The 26527-nt window shown below is 46.5% G+C and overlaps 1 protein-coding gene across 4 annotated transcripts in view; it reads right to left on the bottom strand.

Annotated features, from left to right (window-relative positions):
• PHF10 (PHD finger protein 10) overlaps positions 1 to 26527 on the bottom strand; it is an 815357-nt gene that overhangs the window by 422533 nt on the left and 366297 nt on the right. For all 4 annotated transcript variants that reach the window (XM_069606947.1, XM_069606949.1, XM_069606948.1 and 1 more), the window contains exon 7: positions 20979 to 21088. In XM_069606947.1, coding sequence (XP_069463048.1) covers positions 20979 to 21088 — 110 coding nt within the window. The remainder of the gene's footprint in view (positions 1 to 20978; positions 21089 to 26527) is intronic.

The following is a 26527-nucleotide window of genomic DNA, read 5'->3' as shown; positions in this document are numbered from 1 at the left end:
CTTCCCAAAGGAAGTAAAATGCGTCCTCCTTGCTCCTTGGCTGGTGGAAGCTGCTGGTGAATTTTTGGCATTTGGAATTCGTAGCCGTTGCCAACAGATCGATCTGGGGTCTGCCCCACTTGAGAAAGAGGTGATCCATTTGTGATTCATTTGTGATGGTGTTCGTGACTTCCACTGGGTGAAAAGGAATGAGGAACATCCCTCGGGCAACAGCTACTTCCCTTGACTTGGCCCGGATAAGCCAGTAGTCAAAATACGGGTACACATGTATCCGCTGTAGATGCAGATGGGCCGCCACTGGTGCCAGGCACTACGTAAACACTGTTGGCGCAGACTTCAGTCCGATGAGGAGGGCCTTGAATTGGTAGTGGCGTCCTTGCACAATGAAGCTTCTCGTGAATGTGGAAGTATGCGTCCTCCAGATCCAGTGACGTCAAGAAGTCACCTTCCTCCAATTGGCCGAGCACGTGCTGCAACGTGACCATCCTGGTCTAGAATGGGCCTCCAGCGCCCGGTCTTTACCAAGACGTATCTGGAGTAGATTCCGGAGCCCCAGAGTCACTTTGGAACCAGCTCCAGTGCCCCTTTTCTTATCATGGCTCGGACTTCCCGCAGGAATGTGCTGCTCCTGCTGGGCCACCGGAGGTATCCGCGGACACTTCCGCTGGAACTCGTACGTGGGCGGGAGCGTCCAGCACCCATCGGTCGGTGGGGATCTTCCACTCGCTGATGATGCCCGCCAGCCAGTCTTCCACTCTCTCAGTGTCAGTCTTAATGGCCTGCAGACGGCTTTCTCAACTAGGTTGTCCCCATCAAAAGGGCATGTCCCGAACTCTTGTCTGGACTTTCTGATGAAAGTTGGTGGCTTTCAGCCAGCCATGACGATGGAGGCAGACACCATTCCCCATCTGTTGGAACCCTGTGTCTGCGATGTCCAGGGCCACCGTGATGGCATGGTCCGATAGCACCTCCCCCTCCTGGAGGATGGAAAGTGCCTCGACCCGCTTGTCGTCGGGTAGGAACTCCAGCAGTGGGGCCATCTTTTACCACAGCGCCCTGTTGTATCTGGACAGGATAGCAAGGGCGATGGCTGCCTTCACTGTTGACACTGCGGAGTAGATTATTTTTCTTCCAATGGCATCCAAATTCTTCCCTTCACTAACTGGAGGGATGGAGGATGAAGACGGGGGGTTAGACAACTTCTTCCTTGCTGCCGCCGAGACCACCGAGTCCGGGGAAGGCTGCGAATGTAGGCACTTTGGTGTGAACTCAGGCACCTGGTATTTCTTCTCCAGCCGATCCCTCTTGACCGAGGCCATGGCCAACGTTGTCCAGGAGAGGCACCGCCAAGATGGTCTTCCTCTTAGCCTTGCGTCGTCGATATTGGAAGAGGTCCAACGCCCTGGCGACCATGTCATGGAACAACCCCACCTCGTCCACGGGGAGGTCCTTGGCGGCGGTGGGTCCGCCCCAGTGTCTCTGGAAGGGGAGGGCACGTGTGGAGGTTGATGTGACGGCGTAGGGTGCTGCTTCCTCTTTTTTGCTAGAGGTTGGGCCAGCGGTGTCGTCGGCATCTGTTTCTTAATCGCTTACACCAGGGTGTACAGGGTCAAAAGGATGCCCAGCGATACATCCCTCGGAGGGGTCCGCAGTAGGCCTAATGGGCCCCGCGCCGCCTTCATTGGCAGGTCTGCCGTCATCACCTCGGTCGTCCCCATCAGGATTTTCGTTGTTGTCTCCCACTTCCTCCTGGATCGTGTGAACGGATGCCTGGTCCTCCTCGTCCGACGAAGAAATATCTGTGCCCTGGAGTACTGTTGAGGCCTCCTCTCCTCCCCCCTCCCCCCTTTTTGCATCCTGGGGAGTCGGGTTTGGGCTCAGGGATGGCATCCTCTTCTCCGGTGTCCTCTCCACGGGCTTACCCGATGCCTCCAGGCTCGAGGGCAGTGATACTCTGGTCACTGCTGCGACTACCTAGCCTGGGTTAGCCCCCTTGGCCTTCGAGAGGGCAGTCACCACCAACTCTATCGTCGACATCGCCTGGGCCTTCTGGGGTAGGTCAGTCTTTTCCTGCACCTTCGTCTTCTCTAGCTTTTCCTGCAGCTTCGCCGGGTTAGCTGCTTTCCACTTCGAGGAGGAGCTGGAGCGATGGCTGGAGATGGAGGCAGATGGTGAAGATGAGCGTGCCGAGTCTGTCGCGGGAGCCGCTTGTGCGGCGCCCCCGACTGAAACAGACTTGCAGTGCTTGGCCTTATCTAGGGCCCCCACGGATGGAGCGCCCTCAAAGGATTTAGAAGCCTGCTCTTCGGAGTGGCCGGTTTTGGTGAGGCATGCCCCTGCTTCCCACATGGGGCAGAGGCCTTTTGCGCCGAGCCACGCTGCCAGCCTACCACGACAATCCTTCACGGTTAGTTTGGAGAACCCGAGGCAGATTTCGTAATACGCATCCCTGTGATCCGGATGGAGACAGTAGATGCACTGGAGGGGTCTGTCCTGTACAAACACATTCTGCAGCTGGAGCTTCTCTCCTTCTTCTCCGACATGGTCCGGAGTGCGAAGTAGGCCCAATGTCATTCTGAAATCTTCGATGAAACTTCGACGATTCTTGCACTTGAGGAGAAAGAGCACACAGGCTCTGTTTGACAAAAAAACTAACTTTTTTACCAAAAACGTGCAAAAAACGTACATCAGCTCACAGAGCAAAGCAAGAGGACTCGCAACACTTTAACGTGTTGTAAAAATCTGAAGATGGCTGCCAGAAGAGGGGCTTAGGGAGAGGGCAGTCATTGGCTGGTGGCAGTATGACACAGAGTTCAGTGATTGGTTTAGAGAAGAAATACAGTTTGTCAGTGAAAGTGAAACTTCTTTTTTACAGAGGATTCCCGGCCTGACAACGGAGAATATTTATGAGTATGTGAATCCATGCTGGAAAAATAGAAAAATTTCCTCCGTCAAACCTACTTTCTATCTAGCCCTACCACTATTGAAAACAACCTAAATAGCTAGATGCTTATCCTACTGGTTATTGACCTGCCAGGCCAAGGTCACTGGATTTGATCTCCAAAAGCCATTCTTAGTTCCATGAAAGAGAAGAACAAGTTACTTACCAACTGTAACGTTCTTTCGATTGGATGTTCCTCCCATGTATTCCTCATCTTAGATATATATCTTTACCTTCAGCTTTGCTGCTTCGGAAATTTTGTCTCTCTCCACCAGAGGGCGCGCCACTCGAGGCGACGGCGTCGATGTCCCTCGGCAGCATCCGTCGAGTGTCGACGTCATCCGTAGTATAAATGCCTCGAGCGCGCCCGTTGGCCTCAGTTCTGTTTTTTCGTATCAGAGCCCATGTATTATAAACAAAGGCGTGCCTCTTATTGACCCAAGCCTTGAAAGAATTTAGAGTGTAAACCACGTAAACTGTACTGTGGGGTAGGATGGGAGGGTCGATGAGGAGTACGTGGGAGGAACATCCAATCGAAAGAACGTTACAGTTGGTAAGTAACTTGTTCTTCGAATGGATTGTGTCCTCCCGCGTATTCCTCATCTTAGATAGACTCCCAAAGCAGTTTTGTATTGGAGGCGGGAGTACAGATGCCTTTTAGTCATGTACCGAATGTAGTACAGATTTGGCAAATAAACCTCCTTGAGATGTAGTTGAGTTCAAAGCATAATGTTTGATGAAAGTATGCATGGATGACCATGTGGCTGCTGCACAAATATCTTGCACAGGGACACCCCTCTTAAGTGCTGTTGAAGTTGCTATGCCCCTAGTTGAATGGGCTCTTAAGCCCTCAGGGGTATCTCTTCCGGATAGCCTATAACACTCTGTTATGGCTAAAATTATCCATTTTGATAATGTTTGTTTGGTTACAGCTAGTCCCAATTCACGGCCAGTGTATCCCACAAAAAGTTGATCACACTGACGTATCTTTGACAATCTTGAGATGTAAAAACTTAGAGCCCTTCTGGGATCTAGCCTATGCAGTCTTTCCTCTTCCTTACATGTGTGAGGAGGAGGGTAGAACGCAGGTAGAATTATTTTCTGTGACAGATGAAAGTCTGAAACTATTTTTGGCAGAAAAGATGGTTTAACTCGAAGGACAACTTTATCTTTATGAAAGATGGTGTGTGGAGCACCACTCGAAAGTGCCTGCAACTCACTTACTCTGCGGGCTAATGTCAATGCAATTACAAGTATAGTTTTTAATGTAAGAAGCCTTAACAGACAAGAATGTAAAGGCTCAAAGGGTGCACATGTCAGAAATTTAAGTACCAAATTTAAATCCCACACAGGAACTAGAAAAGGTACTGGTGGAAAAACATTGATTACACCTTTTAGAAATTGTATTATTAAGGGTATCTTAAAATAAGATCTTTCTTCTGATGAGCGCTTGAAGATAGATAGTGCTGCTACATATCCTTTTATTGTCTTAACCTGGAGCCCCAGATTAGCTAAATGTAATAGAAAAGATAATACCATTGGAATGTCACATTCAAAACGATCCACATTCTTATCCCTGCACCAGTTACTGAATTTATTCCAACGACACCGGTACAAAGATTTTGTTGCTGGCCTTCCATATCATCATCCGAAAGGTCCCAATCCTTGTATCTCAACCTCCCAGAAGCCATGCGTGAAGGTTGAGTATGTTGACCTCTAGATGGAGAACGTGACCTCCCTCTTGCGAGAGAAGATCCTCTCTTTTTGGAAGACGTATTGGAGGGTAGATGGACATGTCGAGAAGGTCCGGGTACCACGTTCTCCTGGCTCAATCCGGGGCAATTAGGATCATGGTTTTCCTGAACTTTCTCAACCTCCTGATTACCTGAGGGATCACAGGGACTGGAGGGAACGCATATAGAAGAGGAAATTCCCACTCTACTACAAATGCGTCTCCTAGAGCTCCTCTCGGGGGAAATTCCCTTGAGCAGTACAGTTCGCACTTCCTGTTGACAATGGTCGCAAACAGATCCACTTGAGGGGTTCCCCAAAGGGCAAAGATCTCCATAAGGACTTCCTGAGCTATCTCCCACTCGTGAGAGACTGTGCTCTGCCTGCTCAGAGCGTCCGCCGCTGTGTTTTACTCTCCTGCTAGGTGAATGGCAGATAGAGAGATCCCTTCTTGTATTGCCCAGAACCAGAGCTGCATTGCCTCTCTGCACAGTGGCAGTGACCCTACTCCTCCTCTCTTGTTGAGGTAGTACATGGCCACTGTGTTGTCCGTCATGATCAGGACATTCTTTCCCCGTACAGAGGGCAGGAAGGCCTTCAGCGCTAGTCTGATCGCCCTCAGCTCCAAAAGGTTGATGTGTAGTCTGGACTCCGATGGAGACCAACGACCACTGATTGTCAGATCGTTGGTGTGGGCTCCCCACCCCATGAGTGAGGCGTCCGTCACTACAGTGATCTCCGGCCATGGCTGCTAAAAAGATTGTCCCTTGAGGATGTGTTCTTTGCAAACCCACCATTGTAGGTCCTGAGCTAATCTGGTTGGAACTTGTAAGAGATCTGTCATTTCCCCTGAAAATTGGGACCATTGAGTCCTGAGGGACCATTGAAGGGATCTCATCCTCAATCTGGCCTCTGGCACCAGAAAAATGCAGGATGCCATGAGGCCGAGCAACCTAAGAAAATCGAAGGCCGGTAGATACTGGGCATTCTGGAATTTTGTCACCATCTGCAGAATGTGGTGAGCTCTCTCTTCGGGAGGCGAGGCTTTGCCCGAACGAGTATCCAAGACTGCTCCTATAAACTGGAGCTTCTGTGATGGTAACATGTTTGACTTTTTAAATTCAGAGAAAACCCTAGTTTGTGAAAGAAGTGGCAAGTCTTGGATAGATGATCCTGGACTTGTTCTGGAGAACGTGCCCTGATAATCCAATCGTCCAAATAGGGGTAGACATGAATGCCCCCCTCTTCTGAGACTCGCTGCCACTACCGCCATCAACTTGGTAAAAACTCTTGGGGCGGAGGTCAACCCGAAAGGCAGAACTCGAAACTGATAGTGAGAGTTGCCAATCGCGAACCTCAGGTACTTTCTGTGCTTGAGATGGATTGGCACATGAAAGTAAGCATCCTGAAGGTCAAATGATACCAACCAGTCTTGAAGTTGGAGAGCCTGAAGGATCTGAGAAAGAGTGAACATCTTGAACTTGTCCTTCCTGAGGAACTTGTTCAAGTTTCTCAAGTCCAAGATGGGTCTCAGTCCTCCGTCCTTCTTTGGAATGAGGAAATATGGGGAATACCAACCCTTGTTCCTCTCCGCTACAGGTACATGTTCTATTGCACCTTTCTGTAGCAGGGTTAAAACCTCCTGCAACAGGATCGGGTCTGGATTTTTGGTAGAGTTGTATTCCGGTGGGTGATTCTGAGGTTTCTTTAGAAAAGGAAGGCAGTAACCTTGGGATACTGTTTCCAGTGCCCAAACATCTGAAGTAATGCCCCGCCATTCTTTCAGATGCTGTGAGATCCTGCCTCCCACTGGGGTCTTGTGAGTCAAAACCTCAGAGTAGTTTTGCAGCGGCTGAAGGGACAGATGCTGCTGCTGGGGCAGATCTAGCGCCTCTTCCTCGCCCCCAAGGAAATTTTCTTTGCCCCCTTTGATTGGCCTGTCCCCTTCCTCTCCCAAATGAGGAGTAAAAACGAAAGGGACGACCCCTCCAGGAAGATGAGCCTGTGAAGGGGCGTTGCTGAGGTTGTCGTATAGCGGCACTAAGTGACTTTGCCGCTGCCTTGGAGGTCTGCAGCTTCTCCAAACTTTCATCCGCCTTGCTGCCAAATAACCTCGAGCCATCAAATGGCATGTTAAGGAGTCTAGATTGAACATCTGGTGCAAAACCTGACTTCCTTAACCACGAAAATCTGCGTAGCACTGCGCTAGACGCCATGGACCTGCTGATACCGTCAGCAGTGTCCAAACCTGCTTGAAGGCATTCTCCCAAAGCCTCCTTACCATCCTTAATTATGGAAAGGAAACCATCACGTTCCTCTCCTTCCGGGATGTGTTGAGCTGCCGCTGACATGCAGTCCCACAGAGTATAATTAAATCTATCCAATGTACAAGATACATTGGTAGACTTCAGAGCCATGCTCCCTGATGTAAAGATCTTTTTCAACCAAGTATTTATTTTCTTGTCATCCCTATCAGGGGGTATAGTGGGGTATGCATAATTTTTTGTTGATGTGGCTGCCTGAACTACCAGACTCTCAGGAGAAGGATGTTTACTCAAATACTCTGGGTCAGAGTTACAAGGTCTGTATTTTCCCACATATTTTTTATTTACTGCTGGACTAGATTCCGGTCTTTCCCAAGCAGCATTTACTCTCCTTTGCAGGGCAATATGAAAAGGAAGTATGGGGTCTGGTTGAGGACCTCCTGACAAAATATCTGTCATGTCATCATCCTGGTATACAGGTGCATTATTACCCCACCCCATAAAATCTGTTACTCTATTCATGAGTTTTCTGTAACCCAGATCAGCATGTTCTGCTGGATCTGGTCTCTCAAATTCATATTCAGGAGATGTGTCTATTCCACTTGCAGACTGTAAACATTCATACAAATCCTGCATTTTTGATTGAGGATTTATTAATTCCTCTGGAACATCTCTTGTCCCATCTTTTACCCCTGCTGATGTAACCTCAGGTTCATCTTGTTCTTCATATTCTTCATTTTCTGATGACATTTCTCCATATACAGATGACATAGTATGGAAAAAATCATGTCTGTTTTCAGGGTGAAATATTTTTTCAGGAATATGTTTCAACCCTGGTGTTGACGTCGACATAAGCGTCAATGGCGTCGAAGTCGTGGCCGTTACCTTCGATGTTGTCGAGGTATTCTTCAATGTTTTCGAAGGCACTACAAATGGCGTCGAAGGAATCTTCGAGGCAGTCGATGTTGTCGAAGTAGTCTTCGAAACACTCGACGCCGTCGAAGAAATCTTCAAGGTCGTCGATAAAATATTCAACGTGACTTTTTTCTGTTGGGTCGTCGACCCTTTATACTCGACAGCCTTCGACAGAGGACTTAGCCGAGTCTTTCTTCCCTCTCGAAGAAAACTTCGAGGATTCCTCCCCCACCGCCAGTTTACCTCGTCTTTCTTTCAAGGCCTTGTGGGTCATGGATTGGCACGAACCTCAGTCACCGATCCGATGTTCGGACCCGAGACACCAGAGGCAGTTAGGGTGAGGGTCGGTCAGCGACATTTTTCTGCCGCACCTTAGACACTTCTTAAACCCCGTTTTCGAAGTAGATGGGTTTGAGGAAGACGACATAATCGATTAAGACTGAAGCGCCGTTTTATTTCGATCCGAAGCGAAGCTAACAGAAAAACGGAACTGAGGCCAACGGGCGCGCTCGAGGCATTTATACTACGGATGACGTCGACACTCGACGGATGCCGCCGAGGGACATCGACGCCGTCGCCTTGAGTGGAGTGCCCTCTGGTGGAGAGAGAAAAAATTTCCGAAGCAGCAAAGCTGAAGGTAAGGATATATATCTAAGATGAGGAATACGTGGGAGGACACAATCCATTCGAAAGAGTTGATTGGAAAAATCACAAACGTTCCTTTATCTGTTTCAGGTGAAAATGTCTTATCTGTTATCTCACAACAAAGTTCTATAATTCACCCCCTTCACACTCCTCATGAGCTGCATCAACTTTTGATAATGGTTCAAACTTACAAGTTCTGTTTATTCAAGGGATTCGTCTCATCTCCCTTTTCTGTCCAATTGTATTGTTCTCTGTACACTTGTGTTTCATATATTTGAACCGTCATGGTTCGTTCCCACTTGTTACTTCAATGGGGTACTGAAGACCCTGTTGCTGTCTGATATCTAATACTGTTCGCTTCATGTTTCTTGAGTACCCGTAACCACACAAATTGTATTTCTCTTCGTTCCACTCTTCTTCCCCTTGCCCGAGCAACTCTGCTACCTGTATATGCATCGGGTCTGCTCCTTGGGTTTGGCGTCCCTGCGGGGCAACTCTCCAGGGGCTGCCTCAGTCTTCGGCTTGCAAGGGCCGCTCCAACTGGGCTTCCATTAACCACTGGTCTCTTCTCAATGTGGGTACAACTTCCAACTGACCCCCTGTTGTTACTGGCTCTCCTAGTCATCTCTTGGCACAGACTCGAGGCTTTTATCCTGGACAGGATTCTGTTGTCCGCATTCATTAGAAGGCTCCCGACAAAACCGGGATCAGCGTGGGCTTTTCTGCGTTTGTCTCTGCCTCGGCTCATCCACCGCATGTACTGCTGGTCCTCCGTCCTTTGCTCTCTGCTCCGTGAGCTCACGCTACCACCGGCTCTGCAGCACTGCGTGACTCCACCCCTCCTGGACGTTGTGTCTTAAAGGCATGGTCTAGTAAAAAATGTTATTGTCCCTAAGGGTCGGCCATGTTTTTTTAAGCCTAAGTGGCTCGATTTTAGAAAACTTTCCTGTGGACCTTACCCGAGTTTTCGTCCATTAAACGCACGCGAAAACAGGCACCAGGGAGCTGCCATTTTGTGATAATCCTATAATTTCCCCCATCGCCCTGGCTGACCTGCTTTTGCGGCACTAAATCATATCCCCCGCCCCGGAGCCTGTCATCAGCAGACACGTACCGCCCATTTCACAACGCCAAAGCACGTCTTGTGTCAACATTCGTTGCGCTTCAGCAAATGATGTGTCGCCATGGAAATGCAGGATGCCTCTTTCCTCAATAAGTATAAACAGACCGTTTCACAACACACAGCAGCAGATTTTCAATTCCATTCCTCTCTCTGTGTTACTTAGAGTATTTTGTGACTCGTTTCTGTGCTCTGGTCAGCTACCTTCGCCGCTTGTAGCCCGTGTGAACACCTGTACCATCTCGGTAAATTATTTTACTTTGTTTACCACACAATGGCTACAATAATGCCCTACATGTATGAGCCCGAGTATACCGAGGAGGAACTACTGGAAAGGGAAGCACGCGAAAACGATGGGGATTCGGACGGCAGTTGGCAGGACGAATCAACAGATGAAGAGCCTGGGCCTAGTCGCATGGACGGCATCTCCACCTGGTGCACATGCAATCGGTGCGAGCTAATGCCAACCGAGGAGGAGAACTGCTGTGCCGAGAAAACTCGGGATGCCTGGCCTACATTTCGGAAGGCGAGCCATGACCGCAATGCATCACCGAGCTGCCAGACTTCAGGGCAGCCTGCCTCACACAGGCCGTGTTGAGAATAATTATGCTGCTTATGCACGAACTTCGCGCAACTGTTCGTCCTCATAATCCGAGTAACGAGCAAGTATTCTCTGCTTGTCATGCCACTCCTATTTCATGTTCTTCTACTATATCCAAAATTACATCTACATATCATTGTAACGCATGGAAGTCGTTCAATAGTGTGCATTGTCTAGATAGCATTTGTCCGTGCAGAATGCCATTAGTTACAAGAATTGTCATTGACAACAAACGTTTATTAAACTTATCTTGGTCATTTAAAAACAGTTTGTTTCATTCCTTTTCACAGGTGGTACAGGCTAGTGGCCTATCGTTCCTTTACATGGTGGCTCCACGGGAGGCTTGGACACCGCGTTCGAAGAGTGATACCCGCCTGTGCCGTTCGTGCCATTAGAGAAACGTTCCCGAGTGACATCGGTCAGTACAGGGGATTTTCTCTCGCTGTGCTGCAACCTGACCTGTATAATCTTTAAAGTCTTGTATTTTTGTGTCATGAAAATAAGATACAAAATAAAACACCACATATATTTTAACAACGGTTGTTTCAATTTTTTAAATGAATCAAGTGTGTCTCCATTCAAGGATGGACGTCAGACATCTGTGCTCCGAATGGGTGAAGGTCTGGTCGCTGTGAAGCAGGGTGGTCACTATCTATCTAAGCTAACATAACATATTCTCGATAATGCATGGACTAAATAACACTTGTTCAAAGTCTTTCAGTAGGTTATGTCTCTATAAAAGTCACACATATATCTATACTAACAATTACCATTGGATTATACAGGCCTTAGGGTCTTGACCACTATAATACACCGGTTGAAGTTTGGGTCTGTGCTCACAAGAATCTCCGGTATGTGGCATTTGTTATGGATAAGCAACAATATACTATCAAAGGCGGTTCGCGCCAGTGGATGAGCGCTGGCATGGGGGGCTGTCAGGGGCGCGAAAGGCCAAGGTGCCAAACTGCATGTACACTTCAAAAGGTATCCCACGCCAAGGGGCCATCGGTCACATGGCCTCCTCAGACCCCGTGTCTCCAGCCAGGCCTCCCCTTGAAGCAGGCCGCCCCCCTGCAATCCACATAAGTGTGTCTCCATTCAGCAGTCTTCCTGTGCCTTATCTGCACGCCCCAGGCCCATCCATCCCACCCCCTCTATCAAAGGCCGTTCGCACCCGGGGATGCGTGCTGTCAGGGGCGCGAAAGGCCAAGGTGCCAAACTGCATGTACACTTCAAAAGGTATCCCATGCCAAGGGGCCATTGCTCACATGGCCTCCTCAGACCCCGTGTCTCCAGCCAGGCCTCCCCTTGAAGCAGGCCGCCCCCCCTGCAATCCACATAAGTTTGTCTCCATTCAGCAGTCTTCCTGTGTCTTATCTGCACGCCCCAGGCCCATCCATCCCACCCCCCTCTATCAAAGGCGGTTCGCACCCGGGGATGAGCGCTGGCATGGGGGGCTGTGACGGGCGCAAACGGCCAAGGTGCCAAACAGCATGTACACTTCAAAAGGTATCCCACGCCCAGCGGCCATCGCTCACATGGCCTCCTCAGACCCCGTGTCTCCAGCCAGGCCTCCCCTTGAAGCAGGCTGCCCCTCTGCAATCCACATAAGTGTGTCTCCATTCAGCAGTCTTCCTGTGCCTTATCTGCACGCCCCAGGCCCATCCATCCCACCCCCTCTATCAAAGGCGGTTCGCACCCGGGGATGCGCGCTGTCAGGGGCGCGAAAGGCCAAGGTGCCAAACGTCATGTACACTTCAAAAGGTATCCCATGCCAAGGGGCCATTGCTCACATGGCCTCCTCAGACCCCGTGTCTCCAGCCAGGCCTCCCCTTGAAGCAGGCCGCCCCCCTGCAATCCACATAAGTTTGTCTCCATTCAGCAGTCTTCCTGTGTCTTATCTGCACGCCCCAGGCCCATCCATCCCACCCCCCTCTATCAAAGGTGGTTCGCACCCGGGGATGAGCGCTGGCATGGGGGGCTGTCAGGGGCGCGAAAGGCCAAGGTGCCAAACAGCATGTACACTTCAAAAGGTATCCCACGCCCAGGGGCCATCGCTCACATGGCCTCCTCAGACCCCGTGTCTCCAGCCAGGCCTCCCCTTCAAGCAGGCCGCCCCCCTAAAACCACGACATACATACGGCATTCATTCACAAACACACCCCTGTTTCTAATACTTTATAAACCACTTGATATGTCTCATGAGAACATCTTTGTGCTTTGCAAGTCAACTCCTGAACGTGCTAACTGGCAAACACTGAGATCTACGCTAATCTGCTCGTCGTCGTGCTATCCGTGAACTTCTGTGACCGCTTAGAGGAAACCCATCAGTGTGCTACCTGTGGCCACCCACCTATTCTCCTGAAACATACTGCTCTGCTTGCTGAATCCAACTGTTTGTTGGTCAAGGTAAGGCCATGTATCCTAGTCATATTTCGCAGATTTTTAAATTTCTATCTATTTGCGAGTAGAGTACACAATAGTGCTATGTTCATTGGTCTCATTGCTATTGACTTGAGTTTCCATTGCTATGCTATCAATAGATCTATTTATTTTCATCTGTGTCTATTGTCATCGAATTGCATCCTTCGAAGACCAGTCTATAATGTAAGCATGTTTCCTTCTCGTGCAAGACAGAACATCCAAGGGAAAAGTCACATGTTCAGATTTTAGTCACATCATTTATACATTTCTGCAACTTATGCAAATACTAAGCCGCACATAATGAACTGGTATAGTTCCTGCGACCAAAACAAACCTTGCATTGATCATTGTATGATTCATTCACTTTTGTATCAAATCCTTATTCTTGAAGATTGTATAATAATGTCGATATTTACTTTTCAGATTCATCAACAATGCCTGCCTGTTCGATTAGCGGTTGCCCTTCGAAGACCCATGCGAAATCTGAAGGCACTACAATGCATGTATTCCCGAAAACTGTTGATCGAATAAGAGAATGGGTCAGACATTGCGGATATCCACTGGATGAGCTGGAAAGTAGAGTCCAACAAGTCTTACAGGACAAGAGGGGTGATCAATACCGCATCTGCAGCCGGCACTTTTCCTTGGACATGTACACAACATCTTGGGTAACAAAGAAGAATAAACGGCGAACGACACGGAAATTGCTCGAAAACGCTATTCCCACTCTATTCGTCCACATTCCGCCACCGGTGAGTCAAGTGTCCGGATTTAGCTTTAGGCCTTGAGGTAGTGTGTAGGTAGCCGAATGGATTAATTGATATTGTAGGTGTTCTATCCCTTGTAATAATTTCGATATTGATATGAGTGTATAGTTTTTTGAATAATAACATTTATCAATATATTCTTTTTCGATTTCATAACCCACAAACGCAATGTATATATATGGGAACAGGGAACTGTGGTGTATTGAGCATTTTTCAAGTATTCTGTCGCCTTACATGGCTATTTTTAATATTGGCATTTCATTATCAATCATTAATTTACCTTTACAACTTCTTGACTATCCCTTGAATCTGAAGCAAGAACATTCTACGTCCTTGACGTCGTCGCAGTTATCAACCACTTCTAGCGCGTATCAGGTAATCTTACTAGGCTAATCCGCTACAGACTTGTTTTATGCATGTCAAGTAATAGTTTTATTCTACCGTGTAATTATTTTACCGAATGTTTGGTTAGTGCTTTCCAATTGATATACACCTTAGTTATCGTCCACTGGTGTTTGTTTTCAGTTATAATTAGTGTTATCCATACTAATGCAAGTACTGTCTTTCAGGGAGATGCTGAAGCGTCCGCCACATCTACAACATTTCTAGATGTTCTTCACCAGCAGGAGGTATGGATACTGACAGCTCCATTGAGCGTTATCATCAGAGCTGGAATTCTTGTCGTTTGATTGTTCTACACAATGTTTCATTCGTGGTTAGCCGTTGATATGTACCTGTACTGTCGACCCAGGTGTGTGTTATGTTTTCACTATTGTAATCCTCACTAATGCAAGTACTATGTTTCAGGCAGTTGATGGAGCGTCAACCCCTGCACTTGATGCAGAGCCTGACATTCAAGTAATTCCAGGGGAAGTGGAAGCGGGACCATGCGTATACGAATCGGCGCAACAGCTTTCGGAAGTGCGCACTACATTTGCAACATCCATAGATATTCTTCAGCAGCACGAGGTATGGATACTGACAGCTCCATCATGCGTGATCATATAACGTGATTCCATTTGCTATACTTTCTTCCCTATTAACACAAGTGCTGTGTTTCAGGGAGACGACGAAGCTTCCACTACAATCATAACATCCAATTTAGATGATGCAGATGTAAATAAATCGGAAAAATAAGTCGATGAAATGTGATCATATTTAGATTTTCCTTGATTCTTTTAGACAATGCATCATTTGTGGTTATCTCTCTATATGTACCTGTGCATTCGACCCCAAGTGTGTGTTATGTTTCCAATATTGAAAACCATACTAATGCAAGTACTGTGTTTCAGCGAGACGACGGAGCTTCCACTACAATCACAACATCCCATTTAGATGATGCAGATGTAGAGGAATCGGAGAAATAAATCGATGAAATCTGCATACTTAAATTTTCCTTGATTGTTTTAGACAATGCATCATTTGTGGTTATCTCTTTATATGTACCTGTGCCGTCGACCCCAAGTGTGTGTTATGTTTCCAATATTGAAAAGCATACTAATGCAAGTACTGTGTTTCAGGGAGATGCGGATGCCTCCTCTCCAATACAATCATTCATGGCAGCCTATGCAGAGCCAGAGGTATGGATACTGACAGCTCCATCGAAATAGATCATCACTGGTCGAATACTTGTCGTTTGATTGTTGCACACAATGTTTAAATCGTGTTTGGCTATTGAGATGTACCCGTGTGTTCTTCCTCAAGTGTGTTTTATGCTAACAATATTTTGATACATAGTAATGAAAGTACTATGTTACAGGGAGACGATGGAGTCTCATTCCGTGCTGTCTATGCAGATACAGAAAATATAGTTGTTGCAGCGCAAGAGGAAGGGAGGACATGCGGAAACTCGGAGCTACAGCGTGCAGATGTTGAAGGTCGAGTCAAAAAAGTTGCAAAGAAAAAAAAACAAAAAAAGGTTAGTTACAAACAGTTCATAACTTTAAAAAAATGTTTGTGCTGGGGACTATTTTATGTTTTTTGTCCAGTCAATTGGACTATACTTTATCTTGTGTTTAAACTGAACATCCCTTTTCCAATCTCTCCTCCAGTTACCCGTGGGTGTCAGAACTATACATACACAGACAGTGAAGCGAATGAGAGATGTTGCTTGCCAGACCACGTACACTATGGAGGAACTATTAATTGAGGCGAGGCGTGTTCAGGCTCGAGATGCTCATGTCCAATGGCCAGAACATGAATTAACTGTGTTTGGAGACTACAGCAAAGTTGCATTGGACCATAGCTACAGTTCGACCGCACCACCACAAGAAGATGTTATTGAATGTATTGAAGATAGCTCTGAAGTAGTTGCAGATCAATTCACACAATCTACACCCGCCAAAAATTTGCCACCCAAAAACCTGTCGACATTGTTGTGTTCTCCCATCAATGTTGAAGTAATAGATGTCGAAATGACAGAGAATGAACCAGCCGCAGCATCCATAGACGCATCAGAACTTGATATCAGCAATATTACTTTCCAATGTGTTGAAATCTCCACAACGTCACAGGCCGAAACAACGTTGACGCAGGAAGACAGTCTAATGAAAGAGAGCAAATACATTGTATTCAACAGTTGTTTGATGGAAATTATAAGTATGCTGAAATGTGTGCATTCCATTAGAGGGAAAGTATGTGGGAAGCCATTGATTAATGTGGCTCGTCAAATAAAAGGCAGTAACGTCAAAATAAATGCCACCTGTAGATTAAATCATAGGTTCTCATGGTCTGCACAACCGATGCTGGGGAAACTGCCAGCAGGCAATCTACTGTGTGCAGCTGCATCACTTTTTAGTGGCTCCAGTTTTAGAAAGTTAGAGGCTTTCTTTCAGTTTGTGGGACTCCATTTCATTTCTAAAGCGCTGTACTACATATACCAACGTGATTATCTGTTTCCGGCCATTAGTGATGCTTGGAAAATTGAACAATTGTCTCTAAAGTACATTCGAAGGCAAACGATTCAGGCTAGCCGGCGATGGACAGTGCGACAGCCCTGGATTTTCTGCCAAGTACTGCACCTACCACTTTCAGGACATGGATAGTAAGAAAATTGTGAGTTCGGTGGTTGTGTAGGTAACACAATGTACATCGTCAGTGGCCATGGAGAAACTAGGATTTATAAAATCAGTGGAATATCTACAATCAAGGGGAATGCACATCGACCTCATAGCCAGGACAGACACGTTTCAATTGCCAAGACAATGAGAAAGCAGCTCCCGCTTATTAATCATCAATTTGACGTATGGCATCTTGCTAAATCAATCAGTAAGAAAATCTCGGCTGCTGGAAAAAAAAAAAGGTTTTGAAAGTATTTTGCAGTGGTCCCATTCTATCACCAACCATCTTTGGTGGAGCTCATAAACTTGTGAAGGGTCAGTGGAAATACTACTTGAAAAATGGCAGTCACTGATGCACTACTGTACCAACGTTCACCGCTGGACAGCAAATCAACATTTCCACCAATGTGAACATGGCCCATTGTCCCCAGAGGAGGCACGGAAGAAGAAGTGGTTGATTCCATCTTCACCAACACACAAAGCCATTGAGAAGATTGTTTTCGACAAAACTCTATCAAGAGATTTGAGAGGACTGACAGAATTCTGTCACACAGGAGATTTGGAGGTGTTCCACAATATGTGCCTAAAGTACAGGCCAAAGCGTTTGCATTTTAGCTTTCGGGGCATGAAACATCGCACTCTACTAGCGGTCTTGGCCCATAAGAGCAATGTCGGACGTGAACAATCTAGGACTAGGGGTAAAGTAAGGATGCCTCGCTACACTAAGGTGTTTTCAAAACGAAGTAAGCAATGGGTGATAAAACCAGTCTATGAAGAAATGCAGTTCGACTTTGTGAAAGGCCTTATTGTTGCTGTGTTAGAGAAGCACAGATATGGAATTTTGGACGTTTCTGTGCAGAGCAGTGATCCATTGCCACCGAACATTGCGACTGTGCCATGCCCACCCAAAGCACAGCTGGTTGTGAAGTACAAATCCCGGTTTAAATAATTGCAATACGATTGTCTTTTTGTAAATAAATGTTATTGTACAGTGTACCTGTAACCCTAACCCCTACCTTCACCATCATGGGTGGCGAACAAGCTGGGTGTCATCTTTGAATTCTCTATATTCACCTCATATATGTGTATGTATATATTTTTCTCATGTCTCATCTCATGTAAATGTAAATGCTGCGCACTGTTGCGCACTGTTAACGGAGGGGAGGCTTGCGTATTGCAAATGATAAATCAAACAAACAAACAATAAATCTCACTTTTAACTCAACTCCTGTGGTTCTTTATACTTTCCCTGACCTTCCGCCAAAAATGAAATGTCTCAATTTGGGCTGCAAAGCTCGCAGACAATGGGGACAAAATTGGGGCACTTAGAACGCGCCAAGATGGCCGTGGCATTTGGGAGAGAAGCCAGTTCGCATTTGCACATTGAGCCGCACTACATAGAGGGATTCTAAACTTCAAGTTCTCACAGATGCATATACCACGTGATGTTGCAAATGAAGATTTCGAAGGACAGCGGCTTTGATTTTCAGCTCGTGCCCAGATGAGGCCCACAAGTCGCACTGGAAGTATAAGGGTCTATTGTTTTTTTACCTTGAGACAGGGACCATGCCGAAAGAACTACATTAGAAGGGGGTGCGCAATAACGTAAGAGACGATAAGGCAGAAAATTCAGAAACTAGACCGAGTTTCATTTTAGTTCAGTATACGAAAAATCGTTGTCAAGAGCACGGTCCGTATTACAGATTGCATTACGAAGAGACACAATGGAAATTTCAAATATAATGTAAGTAAATCTTTACACGCTTTTATACCGGAATGAAGATTTAATGAATGGATGCATGAATAAATGAATGAATGAAGACCTAGGAAAAGCAAGGAAAACGTGTTCGTAGTGGGCACATGGGCATGCAGGTCCACTGGTCTCACCGATCTCGGTCCTTGGCCGAGCCACTTTTCCCTGCACTGCCTACCTGCACTACGGGACTGTCTCTGTATCCTTCAGCCCCTTCTCCCGGCATTTACCTTGCACGTGCCACCAGCTGGCCCTATTATTTAATTTGTATTCAACTAACCATGTACAGCACTTTTAACCCCCTCCCCCCTTCCCCATGCGCGATCAGAAAGACACCTGGCCTAGTAGGATCGTTGTCTGTCTGCCCTTGTTCCCCACCTGCCTCGTCGCGCCTTGAAACACTTGAGTATAGGCGCGTTACAAATGCCATATCATATCATTCTTCACGCATGTAGACTAACTGTCGTTTATCATTGTGTGTTGGCCTCGATTTATTTCGTTACTTTTCGCATTGATTTTAGAGCCGAACATACTCCATTGAACTATCCTTGCAAGCAAATAGTTTCTGATCAGCTGTAATAAATAAAATGAGTAATATTAATGAAGATCGGCTGGCGAGACTAATTATAATTTTTTTGTTTTCATAACAGGTATTTGCTCCCCTTCTGCTACTGCCATCGGTTTGAGACACCAGCAGATGGCTTTTACAGTAGACACCTGCAGCTTTGTGTGAACAACTGGAGCACACTGACAATTTTATGGGACGATCGCCAAGGGCCCACATGCCCTTACGCTGTACTAGTGGCTAGAAGCAACATATCAACCTTTACGATGGACTAGTGCCGAGTTGATGGAACAGCCTTGTGGTTCACCGTGCTTCCAAAGTGCTTCTTTTAACGAAAAGCAACACCCTGTGTACAATGGCGGATACAGATAAAAGAAAATAAATGGCTTTCGGAGTTCATACGGCAATTGCTGAATATTCTCTAAACATTTAATGTCAAATAAATGTACTTTACCGAATGTACCGTGTTGCTGTTTGATTTTAAAGTACAGTTTCATATTCCGAATTGTGGCGCGCTGTGTTGTGAGATGGTCTGTGTTGGTTTCCGGGTTCTGTGTGGAGTCGCGTAGAAGACGACTGGGCACGTTTGCCTACGCAGCACAGTAACGTCACGGAGAGAAGCGGGGAATATGAATGTTTTGATAATGTCAGGCTCAGGGGCGGGGGAATTGATTTAGTGCCGCAGAAGCAGGTCAGCCAGGGCGATGCGGCAAGTGATAGGATTATCACAAAATGGCGGCTCCCTGGTGCATGTTTTCGCTTGCGTTTAATGGACGAAAACTCGGGTAAGGTCCATAGGAAAGTTTTCTAAAATCATGCCACTTAGGCTTAAAAAAAAATGGCCGACCCGTAGGGACAATAAATATTTTTTATTGGACCATGCCTTTAAGAGGCTCGCCTCTGCACTGGATTCTCTCGCTCTCCCTCTCTGGGTTCTTCGTCCTTTTATGTTTCAGGCAAGGGGGCGTGTCGTTACTCCTTGTATTCGGAATACGCTCCACCATGGTCGAAAGCCAACGGTAAGGCTACAATGTCACTACTTGTTATAGGAAATATAGTGATACAAGTATGTTTCTCAATTCCCATGTAAGCAGATACTGTCTTCATTCAGGGGAGTTCTTTATGGAAATGGGAGTCCTTGCCTTGTCCACTTAGAGGGGAGTCACTCCCAGTGAGGTGCCACTTGTCCTGGGAAGAAGGGATGAATACTTCAGTTTCATCACAGTACTCGTCACTCTTTCCACCTTCTGAGGAGAAGCGTTTCACACACAAATGCCAGTTCAGAGGATTTTTCGCTCTCACCTTCTCATGAGTAATAATTGTCTACAGCCCTGCCATCCATCATTCTGTTAATCCATTAAAGAGCTAATCACGGATATTCATTACAATAAGTCCCTTCCCTAGTTGTGGGACCATCCACCCATGGGCATGTTAACACACTTGACTGCAAACAAACTACTGCAGAAAATGCAAGAAGGCATGGTGTCTACTGCAATTCATGCCCCTCAGATGTGCCTCAGCAAGTGAAGTAATGACATCGAAGTTCAGGTAGCACTTTTCCCAAATTTTTCTTCCTCAAATCTTCTTTCTATGCAGCATTTTGAGACAGGTGCCTTAGGGGAGGTGTTAAAACTCACCAAAAGAAGAAAAATAAAAAACAATATACAACTACTTCCTCACATCACACTTTTCTGCCTTCATCTTGCTCGGTTTTAATGCCCATGCAGCCGATTAAGTAGGCTACAGCATTTGCAAGGCTATGCGCCTTGGAGAATCCCCTTATCTCGATGACTGGTGCACAATGGAGTATTCATTTATAAGATCTAGCAAGTGCAGGCCAATGGCTGCCTATTCTTGTTTCATACAGCAAAACATTGGACAAGAACCTCCTCAAACTTGCTGAAAAACTATCGTATTTTCACAAAACGATATCAGGACTCCTTTGGTTTAATTCTGCTCCTTCAATTATAGTCATCACTCAATTCTGTCTTACAATTTTAGCACTTGGATGCCTCAACATTTATAAAAGTTATGAAATTACCATGAAGATGTGAGAGAACGTTTTCAGAACAAGGAGGCCCGATACATTCTAAATCGTACAACGTGTCTAACAGTCCATAACAGTTCAGACTCGAAGTGTAGCAATTAACGTGCATAAGATGCATACAAATACACACTTTAACAATTAAGTACCTTTTGTAGTATTCCTGGAACTGTCCTGGAATAAGAGACACTGGATAAGGACCAACTTTTGTTCTCTCTGTCGGTATAACTTTGTATTTTCCTTGAGGCACTTGAATAACCTACATCACAAATGTAGAAACAAAAATGTAAAACTGCTTAATTAAATTATTTTACAGTGCGCAAATAGCCGCATCGCATGCCAACATTTCAACTTTCAAACTTTAACAAGCCATGGTTACCAATTTCTTTAAACTTAATGTGTATGGCTCTTGTTATTTTATAATAAAATGTGCTCAGTTGGGTTTAGGGGAACTCAACAACCGTCACTGACTTGAGAAACAGCCCAATGAAAATCATGTTGCTGTATTTTGCAGCATCAGGTCTTGAACAAACATTATGTACGAGATGCCACTCCCAAGTGTTTGAAAAACAAAGACATCTTCTATTTATAGATACACAAGTGAGCATATAGTTGCTCATTTGAGATCTGATAACCCAGCATTCTAGGATCAATTATCATTTAACATTTTGAAAAATAACAAATACTGTCTTGTACATACTTAACTGAACATATGCACACATTTTAGGATGAAATTCATCCTCTCTCTTCCACAGGGGAAGAAGGGTGGGTGCATGTGAATCTAAGCAGATACAAGCATCAGAAATACGATTACAGTGAGTAATGCAACCCTTCTGAGGCTTGTGGATCTACTTAAATCACATGCTATTCATAGATTAGTGAGCAGTGTCTGTAGAAGGTGGTGGGTTGTGAGAAAGTACAGCGGCAAATAGATGTTTTAGCACCGCTTGTCCCACCTGTGAATATGCTTTAGAATGTGTGTCAATGCAGTAGTGCTGAGTAAAAGTATGTATGGAGCTCCATGTTGCTGCTTTGCAAATGGCGTCCAGTGGGGCTTTTGCAATAAAAGCCAGACTATTTCTTGTACCCTTGTAGAGTGAGCTCTTGGTATGAAAAGCAGAGTCTTGTTTGATAGGGAGTAGCAGAGTTGTATGCATTTCACTATCCATCTGGAGATGGCGTTTTTTGAAACAGGACCCCCTTCCCTGCCAGGTGCAATGGAGACAAACAGTTGGTCTGTTTGTTGCAGCGGTTTTGTTTTGTTTACATAGTGAAGAACGACCCTCCTTACATCTAGTGTATGTTGTTTTTTTGTCAGCTGAGCTTGAAGGGTTTTGAAAGATAGCTTGTAGTTCAATGGACTGGTTGACATGGAACTTAGATATGAACTTGGGTGAAAACCTAGGGTGTGCTTTTTTGTAATTAAACATGTTTGTATTAGTTTTATCAACAAAAAAATAGCAAGAACGAGTTCCCACCCCGGGACCACAAAGCCCGCATGACACCCCCCCCATCACCAAACTCCCTAAAATGGTGAATTCAGCAGGCTACAACCACGGGTGCATATACTAAAGTCAAAAAGATACCAGCAATCAGTGCTAAAGGAAATCGGACCATATCAGGGGTTCAGTAGAGCTATTCACTACGTTTAGCCGGTTCCAGTAATTAGTGGACCATCAGGAAGGGTGATACAAGTTCAGTCAAGGAGAGACAGCAGTCACATTGATCCCAGATCTATAGGGCTTGAAGGGGGGCCCAATAATCCAGAATCCTGCTGTTAGCTGGTAGCGACATTGCATACATAGTTTCTCTCTGTTCCAACACGTTCAAGCCATTCAGCCAGGCCGAGAAGCTCTGAGCACTTAGCCCAACCCAGGATCTGGCGATAAGCGACCTGGCCACTACTGAGGCCATGCCAAGGAACCTCCTCTCAATCCAGGGGCCGTCCTCCATCATGGCCAATAGCCACAACTCGGGTGGGTACTCCCATGGGGCAGGTAACATTGCAACTATTGCTGTTTCAACCGCCTTCCAGAACTGTTGGACACTGGGGTATGCCCAAACCACATGGAAATAATCTGCACACTCCATGTTGCATCTATAGCATGAGGAAGATCTGTCTGGGTACAAACAGTGTAGTCTTGCCGGAGAGTAATGTACCTGGTGTAAGAATTTAAAATGTACCAGGCGTAAACGATTATTCAGGGAGAAGCCCTTTGTATGCATGTAGATAAGTTTCCATTGAGAATCTGACAGCGTTTTACCCAAAGCTAATTCCCACTGAACTCGATAATTATGTAAATGGCGGGTTGTCAGGGAACGTATGATTTTGTATACAGAGGAAACGGCTTCATAGCCGGCCCAGATTGTGAAACATATGGAAGGAGTGGTTAGGGGGGCGGTGCACGGGGATAATCGGGCCATTTGGATTGAAACATTGATCGTAGACGATAATATAACAGCATTGTAATAGCATTCCAATCACCTCTCCCTTTCAAGGTATCCCAGGTAATAAAATGGCGCTCCACTATGAGATCTCCAACTGTGTTAACCACAAGGCGCTCAAAGTGTTGGCGGAAGACTCCCTCTTGTGTGATCGGGATCCCCCTCACCACATACATAGGGAGGACAGGGGTGAAACAGACAGCCACATCCACCACACGGTCCAGGTGTTCCCAAGCTTTGCAAGTGTTTTCTACCAGGTGTATTTCACAACAGGGTGTCGGGTGAGGTCCCCCCACACCAATCCCCTGCGGTCATACGAGGACAACATCACCTTCTCAATTGTGTTATGAGGCAGAGCCATGGAGGGGCTCCACCACCATATTGAATATTGTATCTGGCCACAAGAAAGTAGTGATACATGTCGGGATACCCCAGGCCGCCCTCCGCATATGGCAGGCACAGCGTGCCGTACAAGCCTCGAGCTTGTCTGCCTGCCCACACCAAGCGAATCAGCAGGGACCGAAGTCTAGACTAAAATCTGTCAGGGGACCAGATGGGAACGCTGTTGAAAATGTATAATAATTTGGGAAGGAGAACCATTTTGGCCAATGAAATCCTGGCAGCTTGGGACAATGGGAGCAGAATCCACCCCTCAACCCTTCCTCTAGATGTTCTAAAGTTTTCAGATGGTTCTCGGAGTATAGGGTGCTAGGGAATCGGGACACCTGGAACCCTAAAACCCTGTATATCATGCGGACACCATTTGAAATCCCCAAATATGTCCCCCTGTGACGCTGCCTGTGTCAATGGCATTAGTTTGGATTTAGACCAATTTATTCTGAGACCTGACAGGTCGCCAAAGTGGATAATGGCTTGTAGTAATGGTTGCAGATTGTCACGTGGGTGTTTTATATAAAGCAACATATTGTCCGCGTATAGGGAGAGAATGGAGATGTGTGAGTGTATCCTGATGCCACGATGTGAATGGTATTCCCTGATGAAACAGGCGATCGGTTCCATAGCCAGTGTGAACAGAGTAGGAAATAGCTGGCACCCTTGCCTTGTCCCACCGAACGCGAACATATATTCCGACTATTGCCAGTTGGTATATACTGCCGCCCTTAGTGCAGTGAAAAGCAGTCTAATCCATTACAGGTATCCCAAGCCCAGTCCAGATCTGCAAAGGACTTCAAACATGAAGGGCCATTCTATAGAATCAAAATCCTTCTCGGCTTCTAAAGCTGCTATGGCCAGGGGGATTTCCGTGTTAACATTATGCATAAGCATTTGGGTCGACATGCCGGGTATAAATCCAGCCTGGTCGGGAAGGACCAGTGCTGGCATATGGGGAAGCAGTCAGTGAGCAAGGATTTTCGCAAGGATCCTATTGTCTGTGTTTATCAAAGACAGTGGACGATAGGAAGAGCAGTTACTGGGGTCTTTACCAGGTTTTAGGACGACAGTGACCAACGCTGTTCTAGCGGACTCAGGCAGAACCCCGGCCGAGAAAGATTACGAGATCGCTATATACTTTGTATAATTCTGCAGTAATACCGTCCAGTTGTGGGGCTTTCCCTCCCAGGAGCGAGCGGATTGCAGCTAAGATTTCTTCGTCGCAGGGAGGCACATTCAGCCCACCCTCCGTATCGGCATCCAAACAGCCCAAGGCCACCTGGTAGAGATATTGCACTATGTAGTCATGCCCAGCACAGGATTTAGTGGTATACAACTCCTCAAAATATCCACGGAAGGCCCCATTTATCGCCCCAGAGTCCCGAGTCTTCACTCCTGACAGGGTGGTAATTTTGGAGATAGCTTCCAATTGGCGCTCCCACTTAATAGCACAGGCCAGTGTATGGCTAGGGCAGTCCCCTTCCCAATACGGAGCAGCAGCAATGGGATCCCCAAGAAACCTCTCCTCCCTTTCCATGAAAGAAAGCATGGACGCTCTCTTCTCTCTGAGTAGTTGTTGAAGGACGGGCGAGTCGTTGGCGCCCTGTTGCCGCTCTAGCTCTTTAATATCCTGCTCCAGTCTGGACATTGAGGTGCGCAGCGCTCTTAGGACGCCACCCTCCCGTGATATGCAGCGTCCTCTGATGTAACCTTTGACGGTGTCCCATATTACCCCATTATCAGGGACCAACCCTACATTAGCCTGAAAATATGTGTCTATATCTTGAGCGATTCCGTTTCGAAAGGGAGATGTCACGGAGCGCGCAGGCCTGAAACTGCCAGCGTAACTACCAGGGGGCCGGGGGGGTTGGGGGTGGAGCTGAAATGAGACCAACACAGGGGAATGATCTGAGAGGGTGTGGGGCAGAATCCCAGCAGCTACAACCCTATGTAGGAGTTCAGAGGACAGCATCACAATCAATTCTGGAAGAGCTGTTTTGAACCCCGGAATGGAAGGTATATTCTCGCCTGTGTGGGTGCATTGACCGCCAAATGTCTTGTAGAGCGTGGAATTGATCAATGTCAAGCCAGGCAAGCGCCCTCCTGGGGAGGTTAGTCTGGGACGTTTGGGCCTGTCCATGTCTAGCAAAAGCGCAACATTGAAATCACCCACCCATATTGTTTCGGAGTGAGGGTATTTATGCAGATAGGAAGCACATTTCCTGAAGAATTCAGGAATGTCGGTGTTGGGGGCATTTACATTTATAATAAGGACTCTCAGTCGCTGTACTTCCCCAGCCAGCAAAAGCAATCCGCCCTCTGAGTCCCTGTTTTACTCATGCAGCTTAAATTCCAATGAGCGGTGTATGTAGGTGGCCACCCCTCTAGAGTGTGTTTTGAAGGACACGTACCTGTGCCCCCCCGGCAGTGTCGCAGGGTTAATGTCTCTGTGTAAGTGTGTCTACTGAAGACACAGAATATTGACATTATGATTCTTTGCATAATTCCAAATGAGTTTTTTTTTTCTTATTGGTAAACCCCTGTATATTCCATGTTAAGATAGAAATATCATCCTCACCCCCCCCCCCCATAGTGATTCCGGTTGTGAACAATGAACCACTAAGGTCCGGACCTAATCAAGGTACCCACTGGGGGAAGACCCGTCATGGTAGCAAAACCAGGTAGATATCCACTCAGAGCTGAAGCCCAACATGAGCCCACATAAATGCACATCCCAACAATCCCTGCAAGAAACCGGTTACCCACCCATGCCAGAACCCTAAACATACCGACAGGGTCCTCCACCTGTGAGAACCCCAAACACAACAAAAAAAACAACAACCCCTGCATCGACTGCAGT

The sequence above is a fragment of the Ambystoma mexicanum genome, chromosome 4p (genome assembly GCF_040938575.1).
Source record: "Ambystoma mexicanum isolate Mex_15411 chromosome 4p, UKY_AmexF1_1, whole genome shotgun sequence".
Classification (NCBI taxonomy): domain Eukaryota; kingdom Metazoa; phylum Chordata; class Amphibia; order Caudata; family Ambystomatidae; genus Ambystoma; species Ambystoma mexicanum.
Note: the sequence above shows the minus strand (reverse complement) of the source record. Positions and strands in the feature narration are given on the sequence as shown.